Genomic DNA, 18,002 nt, shown 5'->3' with positions numbered 1-18,002 from the left:
AAACTTGTGGCCTTCCAGGATTTTTTTTCACACACTCGGTTGTGCCTGTGGGGAAAACCACTTTAGTGAAGGGTGATACGGTTAGCGTGGTATGTAAACAGGGGGTGATATTTACCATAACCGTTCGCCTCGAGTGTACTTTTGTTGATGCTGAGCATCACTGGAAAGTTTTCTCTTTCCTCGGCTACTTCCTTCAGAGGCACATATATTTTATACTTCGGTCTTCTTTTGACAACAGTCCAGGATATCAAATTGCTGCTCTGTTTTCAGTGGGCTCCGTGTTTAATCCCCCTTTTTGCCGTCATTCCAAATTCAGGAATTAATCCACTCTACACTCGTATTTATGCTGTTCTGCAGACTTAGGCTTTGTATGCTGTTAATGCTGCCATTATTGTTCTCTTAATTTTATAGATCAGTTCTGTTTTTTCCTATGGATGTGAGTTCTAAGTCTTTATATTATTATGCTGTCCTTTTTTTCTTTTTGCATAATATTTTCCATAGAATGCTTTAGTACCAGGCACTGTGTAGGCACTCAGGTGTTTCTTGACAGGCTAATGTCCCATCATCCATAGCATCCTATACACGGTTTCCTTGACTGTGAATAACTTTGTTTTCACTTTTCATCTTTCCTATCCGTGTAAGGTTCTGTATCAAAAAAGCAGCATCTCGTGGTTAAGAACGTGGGTTTTGGAGTCAGTGTGATTTGGGGCAAGTCACTTAATCTTCCAGATCATATTTTAATGTTCATATCCGTTTTAAAAATTAGACATAATGGTACCTCCTTCAGAGAATTGCTTTAATGATTGAATTAAATGTGATATTGTACATGAAACACTTAGCGTGGGGGTTGGCACTTAATAAGCACTCAGCATTTGAGGAGGATGCCACCTCCCTGCATTAATATCTCATTGATCCTGTATTTTATCGAAGCCCTGTTCCTGACATTTAACCTGTGCCTTTTCTTTCAGGTTTGCCACCGTACGATATGACCAAGGAACCAAGAATATTCGGAACCAGTTCATGCACCTGACCAATTACAGTGTGAATAAGAAGAGTGGAGACTACGTCAGGTACTGGCTGCGCCTGAGCCAGGAGCCAGGGAAGTCGGTCTCCGAGGCAGACATTGGAGAAGTGCAAAGTTAACTTGTTGCACTGGAGGAAAACTTTACGCTCATATCCATGTAACTTAGAGCTATTGGAGTCATTTCATGTAGTTCTGAGGCTTACCTGCTACAGCTTCTCTATTGCTTGCCCACCTACAATGTCCCCTTTCTCCACCAAAATATGCCTTCCTTCCTGAGGTTCGTCTGCCTCATTGTCAAGTTCCCTCACTTGACTTAGAGGTAGGAATTTTATAGGCATATGGAACTTTTTTGAAGTCAAGAAATTAGGTCATTTCAGCACTTGGCAAAATGTATCAAAAGCTTCAAAAATGCTTGTGCCCTTTGACCCAGTAATTCTATTTCTAGGAGCTTAACCTTAAGAAATAAAGGACTTATACACAAGATTAGAAACAAGAATGTGCATCACTGTACATTGTCAGGTGGAAAAAGCAAGTTACCACACAGTACATGCAATTTAATTTCTTTTTTGAATATGTAAGATAACTAAAGCTGTTTTTCCCCCCCGAGGGGGTGTGGGAGAGAGAAGAAAACTAGAAGGATATATCTTAAAATGTTAGCAGTCTTTAACTATAATGGATGGGATTTTGGGTGGGGGATGTCTGTCTTCTTTTCTGTACTTTTATGTTATTTCCTAAGTTTTTCTAAAAGAAACACTTTTATGATCGGGGGAAAAAACGTTAGGAATAAATTAAATAAAAAAAGAAATGAGGCCATCTCAGAAAAAGATTCAGTGGAACGGAGTACCAGCCCAGCTGTGTGGAAATATTCTTTCTGCTGTGTTTTCTTTCATCCTGATAATTTTGCCAGAAACTGGAAAAATAAAAAAGAAACCCAAACAGTTACTTTCTACTCAGACTAAAAATAGGTGCCTAGAAGGTCCAAGGAAAAAAAGAAAGGAATCTGGAAGTGATGGCATAGTTGCCGAAGCGATATAGATTTCATTGAGTGTCCTGTGACCGGTGTTAGGAATTGGTTGAAGATGCAATATCCTGCACTTTGGAAGATGAGCAAAGATGCAGCTGGTGGGTTGCGGGGTGGTGATAGAGAATAAGGGGGCAGCTGTAAAATACAGGTTTCAGATTGCAAGACCCTTCCAACAATCTGGGAATGTGCCCTGTTTGCCACTTTGTTGCTGTAGTGGTGGTGTACTTCATTACTTCTGTTGTTGCTCTAGTGCATTCTCCCTTGGGTGATACCTCAAAAGGTATCCAAAAAAGCCGTGTCTATCACTAGATAGAAGGGAGCTCGCTTCAGAGGCCAGCGCAGTTCTGTCCAGGGTTAACTCATTAAAATGCTGCGCTAGATTAGCTTACTAGCCCATCTAGACTCAGTTCTGGTCTGAAAATGGCATTAGAGGCCGGTTTGTCAGCTCATGTGACATTTACCTCAAAGACAAGGTTAGTATCCCCAAGCATTTCAATGTGTTAATATTTTGTAGCCATTCTTAAATTTGTTTACATTCTTTCACAAATTTCTTCTACTGGTTCATGATGCATAATTGTTTGGTTAAGGAGGAATTTGCCTTCCTTTCCCCTACCCACCTCATTAAGGCAAGTTATATGCATTTTCATTTCAATGGAAGAAACTGGTACAAAAGCGTATATGACAGAAAGGACCAAGAAAAAGTGGGTGAGTGGAAGTCAGCAAAGGGAATATTTTTCTAAAGACCGATAAGGAAAGAAGGCTATTTGTAAAAAATCTTGTTTCTAGAGCCAGGCCTAGTTGCATATGTGACATTGATCCATGAATTTGTTTTAGTTGTGATGATCCGGAAGTGGAGGATTATGGGAACAAATGGAGCATGAGTGCTATGCTTAGGTATCTGAAACAGGAAGGCAAAGATACAACTGGTGAGTACCAGGGCTTTTTCCTTTTTGACTTCTCTTCTTCGTATAACTGTACTATTATCTCTAACCAGGAGTCATTCTCTCGAATTCTAATAGTGTTGCTGAGATGTCTGATGGGATCATTGTTCTTGGTGTTAATTTTTCCTGCCCTTTACAAGATGGAGAACAACAGGCTTACTTACCATGGCTCCCCAAATCTCTTCTCTTGTTTCTAGTTTGGAAGACAACTTTTTCCTTTAGTTTTTAGGGAATTTATCCTTCTTGAATGTTGAACTGCTCACTAAAATACGGTCAGCTTTTTACATAACAAATTGTCTATCTCCACATTGGCCCTGAGTTCACATTTTCCTAAGGCAATCTCTTTCATTCCTGTTGATGAATTGGAGAATGGACAGTGTCAAGTTTGAGTACAAAGGCTTGGAATCAAAATGGACACTGTCGCTGAGCCTTGAGCAGAATGGGAAGCAGTGTGCCGAAAGGCCTATCTCAGTCCACAAAGGGAGGGTGAGAGGAAGAGAGTGAGAAGCGGGGAAGGCTCCTTTTCCAGTCTGTGTCTATCTCTTGTCATAGGAGACCACTTGACTACATCCCCCAGCACCTCCATTCTTGCCTGTGTCCCTCTGTTCACAGACACGCCTTCTCCTGGAGCACCCATTTGTAAGACTGCCACCTGGAGACTTCTTTGAATGAGCACATGTGCTGTTATAATTATATTGTGTTCTGGAATCCAGTCCTAATTCATGCATTATAGTGGTTTTTTTTCTTTTGTAGCATTGATGGCCCATGTAGAAGACCTGATCATTAAGACTATAATCTCTGCTGAACTAGCTATTGCCACAGCCTGTAAAACTTTTGTTCCTCATCGCAGCAGTTGTTTTGGTAAGGAGACTCAAGAAGCTTAACATATTTTGTGAAAAGGGGCTTGGGAAAGTGGGATGGGATACTGGGGTAGAGAGGCTTAGTGATTCTACAAGAGTAAAAGGTATGTGGTGGACTTTTATTTCTTTCTAAACTCACGTAGCGTATGAAGAGGCCGGTGGTGAACTTAGTTGGAGGTCCCCTGAGGACTAACTAGCTTTCGGTGTGGGAAGCAGGGATTGTAACTAAAGTGTGGGTCTCTTTGTCAGAGCGCAATCAGAAAAAGTCTGCAACGGACTGTACAGGAATCCAGCTCTAACAAATATATTCCAGAGCTCTTTGGCAGCCAGACTGGGAACTGTTCCAAGAAGCTCTGGCTGGTACCAGTATGTGCTTTCTCCCATTTTCCAATGGCTCCTCCTTTTTGTTTTAGTCTTCTTTCTGGTGGGTTCCCCACCCCCACCCCTTCTTTCTTCCATTCCTCTTCCTCCTCCCCTTCTCTTCTCTCCCACCCCTAATTCCCTATTTGCACAGAGAAGGAGTAAGAAGCAGATCACAACTACTGGACCAGGAAGCCTGTTGCTCACTGACCGGCTAGTTGTGACTGTAGCACCGAGGGTGCCTGCCCCCGTTTGCTGTCTGTGTGGATGTGAGTCCTTAGTGATTGCTGGTATCCATGTCTGTGCAGTCACACAGGCTTTCAGCAGGTGGCAGGCTGTGTTAGTAAAACACAGTAGGGTCATTGATGGGGGGATAATTAAAGGAATACAGTAGGAGACAGCGTAACAGAGAAGTAAAGAACATGGGCTGTAGAGCCTGACAGACTTAGTTTGAGACCCATTTGTACCCCTTATTAGTTTTCTGATTTTCAGCAAGTTACTCTAATCCTGTTTCCTCAACTATAAAATGGCAGTAATGATGGTTCCTACCTTCTAAGTGTACCTTGAAGGGCAAATGAGATGACGTACGCAAAGCACTATTTGTACTCCATAAAAAGTTTTTTTTTATTATTTTTATAATTAGACATTATGATTCTTGATCTCTTTAATCGATTATCATAACAGCTTGTACTTGAGGGGCACTAAACAAAGGGAAGTGTTGAGACTCTGAATAGAAGATGGTAGATAAACCAGGACCTAAAATTATACAGGCAGAGAAGAGGTTATGATATGTGTATATCTTCTTAAAATGCAAATATGTTCATGTCTTCTAAAACCCTTAAATGGCTCCCTAGACTTAACTTGTAAATAGATACTTGATAGGACTTCAGAGCTTCCAAGGATCTGACCCCAGCTGACTTTTCTAGAATTCCATTTCCCCTCCTACACCTTAGAATCCAGTGGTGCCACTGAGGACTCCATGCCTTTGTGCCTCTCTGTAGGTCCTGCAGTCCAGCTAGACTCTGCCCCTGTCTGCCCTACACACTCCTCTTTATGTTCTGAGACTCAGCTTGACGTCTCCTCCAGGAACGCTTGCCTAACAAAGTGCCCTGTTGCGTCTCCTCTCTCCTGCTGTTCTGTACTTGTTCCATTATGTTCTCTTCCTACCGGTAGTCACTGAGCTTATCATCTTGAATTCTTAGTAGTCATTGTGTCTCCCCTTCCACTCTCACCCTGTTTCTGCCGAACCAAACCTTTTATCATCTCTTTTCCTAACCCTTTGCCTTTGCACCTGCTTTATCCTGTGCCTGAAATATCTTTCTCATGTTACTTTACCTAAAAGATAACTGACATCTTTTCAAGATAAAGTCAAGTATCACTTCTTCGGTGACGTTTTCCCTAAGTCTTCCCATCAGAGTTAGCCACCTCGACCCCAGCACTCTGTTCAGTCTCCAGCGACGCCTGCATGTCCTTTAGTTTCTGTTTACGTGTCTGTCTGCCCCACTGGACTGGAAGCTCCTTGAAGACAGCAACAGCGTCTCCCTTGTTTTTGCGCCTTCTGTGCATAGCAGCATTTTTTGCTATTGAAGGATGTCCAGGAAATGTCTGTTGAATGAATGATTGGTCTTGATTTAATTGCCTTTTGGTGGCCTGACAGTAGGCTTCCCAATGGATCTGGTGTGGTAAGGGCCAGGGGCTCTTAGAATTATTGCAGACTTTTTGAGGAGGGAGTGTGGGAAATATGACTCCAACTGCAAAAACCTTATTAGATTAAAAAAAAATTAAACATTTCTTTTCTACATCTACTTGGCTCTTCTGTGAGAGTAAACTTCTAGTAGCTCTTAATGTAAAAATCTCTGTTCTGGAAATCATCACAAGCTCTTCTGAATGTTTCCTTTTCTATTTTATTTCATTACCAGATTGCCTTTTGGAAGCTTAAGAATTTCTTGACCTTAATGGCATTAGAAGTTCTGATGTGAGAGAAGCAGTGACTTTCTCTGACTCAGTGAAATGCCGCCTAAGACTATTTCATCAGCCATGGGTCTCCAGCCCCCTCCCTGCTTGTGTTCAGTTTTAATAAACTGAGTGCATCTGGAGTTTTTTAAACTGTTGACTATCTTCTTGGCTTTTGTGGTTCTAATTCCACTTCCTGTCAGCCCTGGGATTTTGTGTGCTTCGTTAACTTCCCCCCATCAGAAATGATTTTGTATACGTGCGTCTATTTGTGTGACTCTCTTTGCCTCCCACTGGTTCCCAGCCTCCCCCGGGGTTTAAGTTACAAGGAATAATCTGGGTTTTTTCTTTTGTTTTTCATTTGTTTTAGAGTAAACAGGAATTGAGAGCTTCCCAGAAGAATTTGGCTTGAACAGAGCATTGGTGTTTTAGAGGAAGCTAATAGTCTGGTGATGGGGTTCACTATATTCTTTTGGTTGTTGTTTCTGCCTTTCCACATTACATGGATCTTTGCCAGAAGCATTCCATTCGTATCTAAGTGTTTCTGGCCTATGATTTCTTTCCCACCCTCCCACCTGTAGTGTCCAGCTTTGTATCCAGGTACGGTCAATATTCCCATTCCTTTGTTTATTTATGTAGTTAACTTTTCTCAGTGCCTGCTGTGTTCAGGGTGTAGATTATGAGTTTGTTCCTCTCAAACCAAATTTTACATGGGATGATATATACAGATACCTGCATTGTATTAATAGCATTTAAATGTAGGCTTAGGAACCCTCACAAACTACCAGAAACTTAGCCATTTGATGCTTTTTAATCGATTTGTACATCCGGAAAGGACCTCAGAGAATAATTAATCCATATAAAGAAATTGAGGCCCTGAGAAATTAAGACCCTTGCCTCAGGTTCTAGAGCTACTGAGTGGGAGAACTCAGATGAAAGAGACTCAGCTTGGAGAAAGGGGGTCAGAAGATGGGTTTTGGCAATCAAGTCATCTTGGTCATAAGACTCTTGATCAGTAGAACTTTTGATGCCTCTCCCAATAAAACAGACTTTTGACAGTCTAATTTTTACTGCCTTCAGAATTCTGAAAATGTGGTACCATGTGAAGTATATGCTTAAACAGCAGCCCTATAAATAGGGTTGCTTAGGAAATTGGCGCTGTGAGATTACTGGCTATGAGAGCAGCTTTTTGTTTTTTTTTTTTTTGAACAGTTGGAGAAAAACAGCCCCAAACAGGATGTTAGCTATCCTTTAAAGATGCTGCTGCTGACAGTGGTTTCATCTATGTGTGTGAGGATGGCTGAAGTGACAGGCTATGACCATGGTCCTCTCTAGCCTGAGAGCGTATGAACCAGCTGTCCTGCCACTTGTAGACTTGATCAGACTGGCCTTGTTTAGGTAAGACCAGTGACATCTTTGTTCAGGACAAACCGTGCTCAGTATACCGTGTTATGTTGGATGGTTGCTGGTTTGGCCTTTTATTGGTATTGTTTAAGACCATTTCACAGGGTAAGCTGACATCCTTAAAGTGGGAGTGTCCGTAAATATTTGTTGGAGGAATGGAAGTAGGCAGCATACATTTTATAATGGAAACTACTTGACCAACAAGAAAAATAATGAAAGTCATCAAACAGTTCACTTTTTGAGATAATTTTCTTTTCTGGCTTATCTCATGCTCCTGTTTAGATGGGAAGTTTACTGTAGAAGGGACTTAGAAGAAAGTACCTACTGTTTGTCAGGCACACTTCATTGGTTATTTCCTTTAGTCCTCTTAAGAGTTTTGTTGGTGTTTAGTACTCATGTTTTATAGACAAGGAAAACAGATTCAGAGAGGTTAAATCATTTGTCCCAGGTCATGCTGTTAATAAATGGCAAAGCCAAGTGTGAGAGCCAGGTCTCTCTGGCTCATTTTCCACCCACATAAAGACAAGTTCTGATGTGTCCAGCCATTTTTGGCATGCTCCATATCCTGGATTCTCCTTCTGCTCTCCTGTAACTAGATCTCAGGAAAAATGATGTCATCCTTTTTAGCAGATCAGGCCTAAAAAAGGGTACTCTTTCTGCTCTAATCAGCAGTACCTAGTTCTAGATATTCCTCTCAAATCTACCTTTGCATATGGTAGCCAGATACCATATTGATTTATTGGACTAGTTAACAAATTGGCTCTGGACTTTTTCTTTTATTTAGTTCATTTTCCTGTGGGATTTTGGTCTGTTTTTTTTTCCAGATTTTCCTTCTGGACCCCAGATAAAGACTTCCTCCCTAGGTTTTCAACTCCAATCCACAGCCAAGGTGAAAAGAATTTCCTTCATACAATAGCATTTGACTGACAGCAAGAACTGGCTAATGTCAGCACTTTCCAATTTCAGGGATTACAGCTTCAGCTGGGACTTTATTTCTGGGGCGGGTTAGTGGGTTGATTCCAAAACTAGTGGTGTGACATGTTTAGTAATCTCTTAGGACCTGGATGCATTGTTATTTCCCTATCAAGTCTTTTCTTCCTCCCTCTCTAGACCATCTTTTATTAAGTTTTTCCTTAATATGTCTTCATATGTAAAAATCTTAATGAGAATTTCTCTTATTTTCTTGATGATTGGTGGCTTTATTATGAGTATTAAGTTTATTATGAGTCTTGCAGTTAAGGTCATTTTTGGGAAGTAGCTGCAAATCATTTTGTCTTTCTCAAAAATTGTAGTGTTTTACATTAAAAATTTTTTTAATTAAAAATTTTTTTTTCTTCTCTTTTTTTTTTTCTATCAGTATTTTCTTGATTGCTCCCTATGTGCTTTGTGTAGTGCAGACTGTTTGCTATAGAGCAGTGCACGAGACATGGCCCCTGCCCTCAGGTAGTGGGGAGAACCAGACATGAAATGACACAGGACAGCACAAGCAGCAGAGTGACTCGGGTGCTCTCGGAATACACCAGGAGTTACCAGCTATGCCTAGAGGAGCCAGGGAAGGCCGTTCCTAGCAGAGGGAATATGACATGCAAAATACAGTGTCATGACACGATGTGGCATGTTCTGAAATGGAAAGTTCAGTGTGACTAGACGTAGCCTGAGTTGGATGAGGTGGCGAGTGATAAGGTTATGGAAGTAGCTTGGGGACCGACTGTAGAGGACTGGCACATTTAAATTTACCTGCAGACAATAAACAGCCATCAGAGTTGTTTGAGCAGTGGAACAACAGGATTATTATTTTTCCTTTAACTTTTATCATGACTTGACCCAAAGCTTGGTGTGACAGAATTATAACACAGGGAATACTGTACGACATTATTAGAAGTGCCTAATTTAAAATCGTCCAGGAACCAACTTGACATCAGCGTCTGTTGCTGGGCCAATTCACTGCCTGTCTTTCTGACTGTTAGGTGTGTGTCTTAGAAAGGTAATTCTGGGCTTCCCTGGTGGCGCAGTGGTTGAGAGTCCGCCTGCCGATGCAGGGGACGCGGGATCGTGCCCCGGTCCGGGAAGATCCTACATGCCGCGGAGCGGCTGGGCCCGTGAGCCATGGCCGCTGAGCCTGCGCGTCCGCAGCCTGTGCTCCATAACGGAAGAGGCCACAGCAGTGAGAGGCCTGCGTACCGCAAAAAAAAAAAAAAAAAAAAAAAAAAAAGAAAGGTAATTCTGATGGCCACATGGAGAATGGACTACAGTGGGGAGAGACTAGTGCTAGGGAAATGATTTGGTGGTAGGAGGTACCCAGTGATAATATACACTCAGTCATGTGACCCAGCACTCCCACTCATAGGTATTGACCCAAGAAAAATGAAACCATACGTTCACACAAATACCTTTACACGAACGTTTATAGCAGTTTTATTCATAATCGCCTAACATTGGAAGCAGCCCAAATGTCTATCAGCTGTTGAACAGATAAGCAAATTGTGGTCCATAAAATGGAATACTACTGAGCAGTAGAAGGAATGAATTACACTACTGATATGTGTGACGACATAGATAAATCTCAAACGCACAATGCTAAGTGAAAGAAGCCACTCTCAGAAGGCTACATACTGTGTGACCCCATTGATTTGACTTTCTGGAAAGGGCAAAAGTCAGATCAGTGATTGCTGGTGGATGGGGAGTGAGGACTGACTGCAGAGTGGCAAAGGGAATACTTGTGATAGAATTGTTCTGCATATCGACTGTGATGGCACTTAAATAACTATACATTTGTCAAAACTCATCAAACTTTATAATTTAGAAGGGTAAACTTTATGTAAATTATACCTCAGTAAACCTATCTTAAAACAAAAAATAAAGATAGGTGCATGAACCTCAAAAACATGCTAAATGAGAGAAGCCAGACTCAAAAGAGTGTATGCTTCCATTTATATGAAACTCTAGAATAGGCAAAAATGATCTACGGGATAAGAAATAAGAATAATAGTTGTCTGGGGGCGAGGCGGCAGGGAGCAGGGTATGTGCCAGGGAGGGGCACGAGGGATCTTTCTGGGGTGATGGAAATGTTCTGTGTGTGTTGATATGAGTGTGGGTTACATGGATGTATCAAGACTCACCAAATAGTACACTGAAGGTCTGTCCATTTCATTAAATATATAAATTTTACCTCAAAAGGGAATATAGAAGAAAGGCTGGATTAAAGAGAAACAAAGAGAGAAAGAGATCTGGTAATGTGATGGATTGGGGAGGTGGTAAAGAGAGTGTTTCTAGCTTTGGAGACGAGCGCTTGGGGTTTTCGAAGATGAAGAATAATGGGAAGCCAGACAGGTTTTGGGAGAAGATAACGAGCTGTGTTTTGTTGAGTGTTAAGTACCTGTGGGATATCCTAGTGAAGATGTCTGCAAGGCATTTGGAATTATGGATTTGGTGTCCAGGAGACACTTGACTAAAGATACAGATTTGAATGTCATCATCATAATGTTAATTGCAGCCATGAGAATACATGAGATCACCCAAAAAGAGAAGAAGAACTGAGAAGGAAAGAGACCCGAGGATGCTACCCTGAGCAAGCCTACCAATGACTAGCTGGGCAGAAGAGAAGGAATGAAAGAAGGAGAGAAAGGAGGAGGACAGTCAGAAGAGAGCAGTGTCCTGGAACCAAGGGAGAGGGAAGTTCCAATAAGTAAGGGTTGTCAACAGTTTCAGATACTTGGGCTTAAAGCAGCAAGGTGGTCTTTGGGGATCACAGTGAGAATAGGCAATTATTAAAGAGTGGCAGCAGAAGCAAATTGTTATGGGCCAGGGAGTCAGTAGGCGTTAAGAAAGTTAGATTGCTTTTTCAAGAGGCTGCTTGAGGGCTTCCCTGGTGGCGCAGTGGTTGAGAATCCGCCTACCAGTGCAGGGGACATAGGTTCTGAGCCCTGGTCCGGGAGGATCCCACGTGCCGCGGAGCAACTAAGTCTGTGCGCCACAGCAACTGAGCCTGCGCTCTAGAGCCCGCGAGCCACAACTACTGAAGTCTGTGCACCTAGAGCCCATGTTCCACAATAGGAGAGGCCACCACAATGAGAAGCCTGCGCACCACAGCGAAGAGTAGCCCCTGCTCAACGCAACTAGAGAAAGCCCCCACGCAGCAACGACGACCCAACGCAGCCAAAAATAAAATAAATTTAAAAAAAAAAAAAACGCTGCTTGAAAGAAATAGGGGGGTAAGGGCGCTAATGTAACATATGAGGTGGAGTCAGGCTTCTTACCATTCACTAGTCATTTTCAAGTTTGTTTTGATTTGGCTGGGGGCTGAAGGAAATATATCTCACCAAGGAAAATTTTCTTGAGGAAACGTTGAATAAGGTGGTAGCAACAGTCCTTTAAAAACACTTGCTTTTCTGTCACGATGAAGACAATGCAGAGGAACAAAGAAAGTAGCTCTCAGAACTGGAAAAGCCTAGCTTGCCTACACCTTTAAACGACAGGAACACTGGTGTAAGCTCATCCTGGATACTGAATTTTTGAAATTGTAGACACTGCTGCTAAAACACACAACATTAAAAGGTGAGGAAATTTAATATTCTCAGTACAACCTATTGATACTTTTTACCGTTTAAAATCTTTAATGTCCTCAGAAAAGACCAATCGTCAGTTAAAAGGGTCATTATAAGGACTCTAGTAGCCTGCCAAGGACCCAAATGCTTTTGATTAAGCTGAGTTGATTGTTGTAAGAGATAAACCTGACACAAATGCTCTCTTTTTCACCCCAGTCCTCTCCCCCAGTTCCCGCCTCTCAGGTGAGCTGGGCTTTGCGCTGTGTTGCAGTGCTATCACATACCCGACCCTCAAGTGATGGTAGATCCAGATGTTAGTTAGATTCAAAGCTGATTTTGAGATCGTTTAGCCCTGGTGGGATTTATTCACCTGAGTGAAAATTAAGTTGCACTGTAAAGGGTGTTTTCTTTCTTTGGGTTGTTTTTTTGTTTTTGTGTTTTCCTTTCCCCTTACTTTCCACATTATTGGTTCTCAGCCTTTCAGCTTAGATTCTTGGAATCTGCCTCTTAACTGGGGAGACAGTAAAGTAAATGTGTCGGTTGCTTATTGTGAGGTGTTTAAATAATGGGTCTTATTGATCGTTTTTCTGATTTCAATTTGTGTTCATTTGTGGCTGATTCTGCAAATCTGATCAATATGTGCACCAGTCATTATTCTCACTCCATTCCTTACGCTATTATTATTAATATTACCACTTTATGAAATAATTGAATCCTGTGCTTTAGCTTTTAAAAACTGAGGAGAATGTTATTTTTCTTGAATCAGACTCATTATACTTTCTCTGCTTGTGTAATTCTAACATGGATTTGTAGTTTTTGTAATTAGGTTTTTCCTTTTAAATGCCTTTACTAGTGCTGTATCATAGAAAGGGGGGAATATACCATGGGATGACTGAAGATCAGGTTACGAGAATGTACCAGCTATAAAAGCCATGAATGTGCTACCAAAAATAAGATAGGTAAAGGAGCTTTCTTTTCTTTACACCTTTAAAGTATAGATAGTATATGATTTTTGTGTGGTTACATGAAGGTGAATCCTATCTCAGACTCTCATAGTTTGTGATTATTTTTGCAAATTAAATGGAATCCTAAATAAGTACTATGGAAACCAACTCCTTCATGCAAACTTTACCTGAGAGAGAATTTGAATATGACTGTCTACCTGAATCTATATTGCCTAAATAGGAATTCTGGGTATAGGTTAGCTGAGCATATGGAGATTGACAAATGGTGACTAATAAAGAGAATAGGGGAAGCCAGAGGGAGCTAATAAAGTATCAGAGAGAGAGATGATTCCCCCACGCTCCACAGTGAATAAAAGGTGGTGTGGTAAGGAGGATCCAGGTCTCTAGATTCCTATTACACCAGACTTCATGTTCTAGAAGAGAATCTTTGGCACTAGCTTTTTAGAAGCCTACATTTGTTCTATGTTTTTGAGAGGATTGAGAAATGGGAAATCCTTCTTGAAGTAAAGAGATATGTTTCAAAGTGCATTTCTGGAAAATACCTGGTTGTGTTCCATGGCTGTGAGCTGTGTGGCTTATGACCTCTGGTCGAACTGTAAGGAAGCTAGTCTTTTCTCTTGGGAAGAAGGTGTGTGTAAACAGTTTATCTGAGGGACACAGAGTGGGATGTTTGGGAACGAGTGGGGCTTCTGAAAGTCTGATGTATTTGGTGTATGTATACTAAGGAGGGCTGTGGAGAGGGCCTCATTTTTTTTTCTTCTTTAATATTTATTTATTTGGCTGTTGTGGGATCTTTATTGCGGCCTGCAGGATCTTTCGTTGCGGTACGCGGGCTTCTCTCTAGTTGTGGCACGCGGGCTCCAGAGCATGCAGGCTCAGCAGTTGCAACATGCAGGCTTAGTTGCCCTGCAGCATGTGAGATCTTAGTTCTGCAACCAGGGATCGAACCTGTGTCCTCTGCTTTGGAAGGTGGATTCTTAACCACTGGACCATCAGGGAAGTCCCCAAGAGGGCCTCATTAATAATAACAATGAGAGATTTCACTGGTGGCTCAGTGGTTAAGAATCTGCCTGCCAATGCAGGGGACACGGGTTTGATCCCTGGTCCGGGAAGATCCCAAATGCCATGGAGCAACTAAGCCCGTGCGCCACCAAGCCTGCGCTTTAGAGCCTGCTAGCTACAACTACTGAGCCCGCGCTCCACAACTGCTGAAGCCCACGCTCTCTAGAGCCCGTGCACTGCAGCTAATGAGCCCATGCGCTGCACCTACTGAAGCCCACGTGCTCTAGGGCACGTGTGCTGCAACTACAGAGCCCACCTACTGCAATTACGGAAACCCACGTGCCTAGAGCCCGTGCTGCGCAGCAAGAGAAGCCACCGCAGTGAGAAGCCCATGCACCACAAGGAAGAGTAGACCCTGCTCACTGCAACTAGAGAAAGCCCACGCGCAGCAACGAAGACCCAATGCAGCCAAAAAAAGTATAATAATGATAATAATGAGAGTAAAGTTTGCCAGCTGAGGTTCCAAAGTTAGCCTCTCATCCCTGCATTCTGGGAGAAGAGCCTGCTAATGGTTCTGGCTTTGGTCTTTGTAACAGTTGGGGACTTAGGGGACAAGAATCAGTAAAGAATCCAGAAGCCATGGAAATTTGATCTCTGGCTCCCTCCTTTATGGCTCGTCACAGTCTTGCTTGGCTGCCACTGGCTCTCTCCTTTCTCTTCTGTCTTTCTGTTTTGGGCCAGTGTATTTTATTTTCTATCTTCAAAGAGGAATTGAAACCATAGAGGGGAAAGAATATGTTTTGTGCTTGGATGTTTTCTTGACCTAGGTTGCAGAAGTAAGGTCTTGGTTTAAGAAAGTGTGATGGGAAGATCCTAGAGAGGTGCCTTCTGTAGATTTTCCTGTTTTCAGAGTGTGGTGGGGGAAGTAGTGGGGGAGAAGAATCTAGAACAAGCCCAAAGCAGCATTGATATTGGAAGCACATGTTGCATTCCTTTTCCTAACATTTTTTTTTTTTACCCTTCCAGACAGCAGCAGAATCATGCTGGTTAACTTCTAGAGTCAGGTCACTTTCTGTGTAGAGCTCAGGAATGTCAATAGAGTGGATGATAGAAACTGGAGTTTTATAGCATTATTTTCTTATCTCTAGAACTTGATTTCTCTTGGACTTGAAAGTTCTCTACTTCTATTGCCTCTTGATACTTAGCAAATTTCTAGGCCTTTGATGGGAGTTGGTTGGATTGAACCTTCCAGATCTTTGTTCGCTTGTGACATGGAAAATGATCTTGTGTATTGTGTTATGTTGTACTTCTAGAACTCTATGGCTTTGACGTGCTCATAGATTCTACGCTGAAGCCATGGTTGTTGGAAGTGAATCTCTCTCCCTCTTTGGCCTGGTAAGTAGTCTGTTCCATCAACTAGAAAAGGATGAACCTTCAATAAGCAGCTCTAAGACACTTTTTTTTTTTTTGGTCATTTCTCTTGGCGCTGGGAGATTTTTTTCCCCATGGTTATTAGATTGAGATGACTAGAATTTCTAAATTTGGGGGATTTGTGGTATATTGTCAGAGTCCATATTGCAACCATGGACCCCTATCTTACTAGTCAATTTGCAATCTCTGTTTACTGTCTTATTGGGCTTCTAAGGGATGCTTCTTTCATTTTTATCCCCAGTGCGCTTCCTCTCGCACTCTCTTTTTTTAAGCTTTGTAGGTGTTCTGCTAAGGGTAAAGAAATACATGAGATATTGAATTTCCTTCGCCACCAAAAGTTTATACGTACTCTAATCCACATATACCGTAAAGGTATAGAGCTGGGCCTAGGGTAGTGTAGATAATATCTGGTCCTTTTATCCTGTCCACGTCCTGGTGTTATCCATCCAAGATTAAAGCCTAAAGACTTCAAACAATCTTTAAAAAAAATTTTTTTTAACCTATCTATTGTTTAGAAGAAGGAAAGAAACTTATTTTTCAATACCAGAGAAGATTCTGCTTCTATCTGTGGCTACAGCCAGAGTTTCTGTTAGCTCTGTGCTTCTCTAAACAGCTAGAAAACCCAAGAGATTTATGACAGAGACCACCCAGCTGCTGCATTTTTAACAATGAGAACTTTTGGGAAAATGCCAAGTAATCAAATAAAGACAGACTGACTACTTTGTAGGGTGGGAGTTTGGCTTAACCCCAGTAGTAAGGTGTAGCGCTGGATAATACAGATGCTTCAGATGTTGTGCTACACTTTGGTTAAGTCAACGTTTTGCAGATTTCCCAGCAATGTACATTATACAATGTTAGAGAGCCCCAGGATAAGGCATTGGGTCAGCAGCCAGAGGAATCTGGTTTCTGGAGGAACACCTCAACTCCAAAGCCAGTATGGCATCACTGCCATAGGGATGCCCCCTGCTTTCGGACCATGTTGTTTCTGTTTCCGTGTGGGTTCCTGCTGCATCATCTGGTGATATTTTGGTATAACTTGTATTTTTTTTTTTTGCCTTCATTTGCAAGCCTGCAAGCTTAAGAAGATGGATTTAGAATGGAAAATGAAGCCTTAAAAAATGTACAGAGATAGCCCAAGTTTCTTCTCTTGCGTGTGAATGTGATTTGACTATCACAGCAGTAAAAAAAAAAAATTGAACGATGGGCACACTCATCAAAGAGCATATTAAAAATCTGAACCTCTCAAATCCACAGTGATAGTGAAGCAGTGTTATGACCTGTGCAAAGTTTGAATTGCACAATACCTTCTGGAATAAAAAGATTGCATGTCAGGGGATAAGCGCCTTAGATCTGGGCCTGCCTTGCAGAGGATGGGTTTGATGCCAGGCTTTTATTTCTAGAATTTTTGCCCAGATGTTTTTTTTTCCCCCATGGATTTGATGTGCTTTATGTGTATCTCCTCATTGACATTTGGTAGCTTTGCTGTATTAAGGCCTGTTAGGGGCAGCTATTCTGTTAACCTATAAAATTATTGATTGCTCTTTTCTTTCTTTGTTCTGTTAGTGATGCACCTCTGGACCTAAAGATTAAAGCCAGTATGATTTCAGATATGTTCACTGTTGTAGGTGAGTAGTAGTGTTTTCTGAAAACTCATATAAAAGTTAAGCAGTGCATCCATTTTGTCAGGTTCTGTAGGTGTTGCCAACTGGCAGTTTCTCAGCCATGCTAAATGTTTTGTACTAAAAAATGATATTTTCAGGGAAGTGTTTATATGTTTCTATTCCCCCTGGCTCCATCCTGCCCTGAGGCTGAACCACAACTAGGGCTGAGACCTAATTCCTGGGGCACAGGAATTAGGAGCTGAGGAAGAGAATTAAGCAAAGATCTGGAGAAAATATATTTTTCTCTGAGCTGAGATAGTGAAACCCACTGAAGAGGCTTTGTTACGAAGGAGACTGGCTGTGTTTCTGCTAGGCAGTCTCTACTGGTGTCAGCGCTCTTCTGTAGTGGTTATAACTGAAGCAGCCAAGGAAGCAATCCCTTTCTGAGTAGATAAGCCAGAACTTTGAGATGGAGATGGGCAGCCAGGTGGGTATGTTTTGGGTTTGGAGTTGTTGTTTTAAGTACTCTAAAAAGACATGATAAAATACACTTGAAATGAACTAACACTTGGTGTACCAGCAAATGCTGTAAAACTTTGCTACCGTGTTCTCCTTAGATGAGAATTTGCTTCCTTTTAGGAAATAAGTGAAATTGGCCAAAGCTTAATTTCTTAAGCAATGGGTAATCTACAAAGCCCATTTTGGAAGTTGCCAATAGACCACCTTTAGCAGTTCCAGAAGTGGATCCTATAACAGGACAAGAGCCCTCGCTTGCTTCTGGGTTCTCCTGGTAAACAACATTATTTTCCAGTCACCATCCAGGAAGCCACTTTGAAATAACTTGTCTTTATTAACCACTGTGTGTTTTTAAGTGGTGGTTTGCACTTTTACTC

At 41.8% G+C, this 18,002-nt stretch overlaps 1 protein-coding gene across 6 annotated transcripts in view; it reads left to right on the top strand.

Annotated features, from left to right (window-relative positions):
* Window positions 1-18,002, top strand: part of TTLL5 (tubulin tyrosine ligase like 5) — a 308,457-nt gene that overhangs the window by 56,264 nt on the left and 234,191 nt on the right. For all 6 annotated transcript variants that reach the window (XM_060133277.1, XM_060133541.1, XM_060133455.1 and 3 more), the window contains exons 10-14: window positions 969-1,070; window positions 2,883-2,974; window positions 3,743-3,850; window positions 15,391-15,472; window positions 17,072-17,133. In XM_060133277.1, the coding sequence (XP_059989260.1) occupies window positions 969-1,070; window positions 2,883-2,974; window positions 3,743-3,850; window positions 15,391-15,472; window positions 17,072-17,133 (446 nt within the window). The remainder of the gene's footprint in view (window positions 1-968; window positions 1,071-2,882; window positions 2,975-3,742; window positions 3,851-15,390; window positions 15,473-17,071; window positions 17,134-18,002) is intronic.

The sequence above is a fragment of the Lagenorhynchus albirostris genome, chromosome 1 (genome assembly GCF_949774975.1).
Source record: "Lagenorhynchus albirostris chromosome 1, mLagAlb1.1, whole genome shotgun sequence".
NCBI lineage: Eukaryota > Metazoa > Chordata > Mammalia > Artiodactyla > Delphinidae > Lagenorhynchus > Lagenorhynchus albirostris.
The sequence above is the reverse complement of the archived record's forward strand: the minus strand, read 5'-3'. Positions and strand labels throughout refer to the sequence as shown.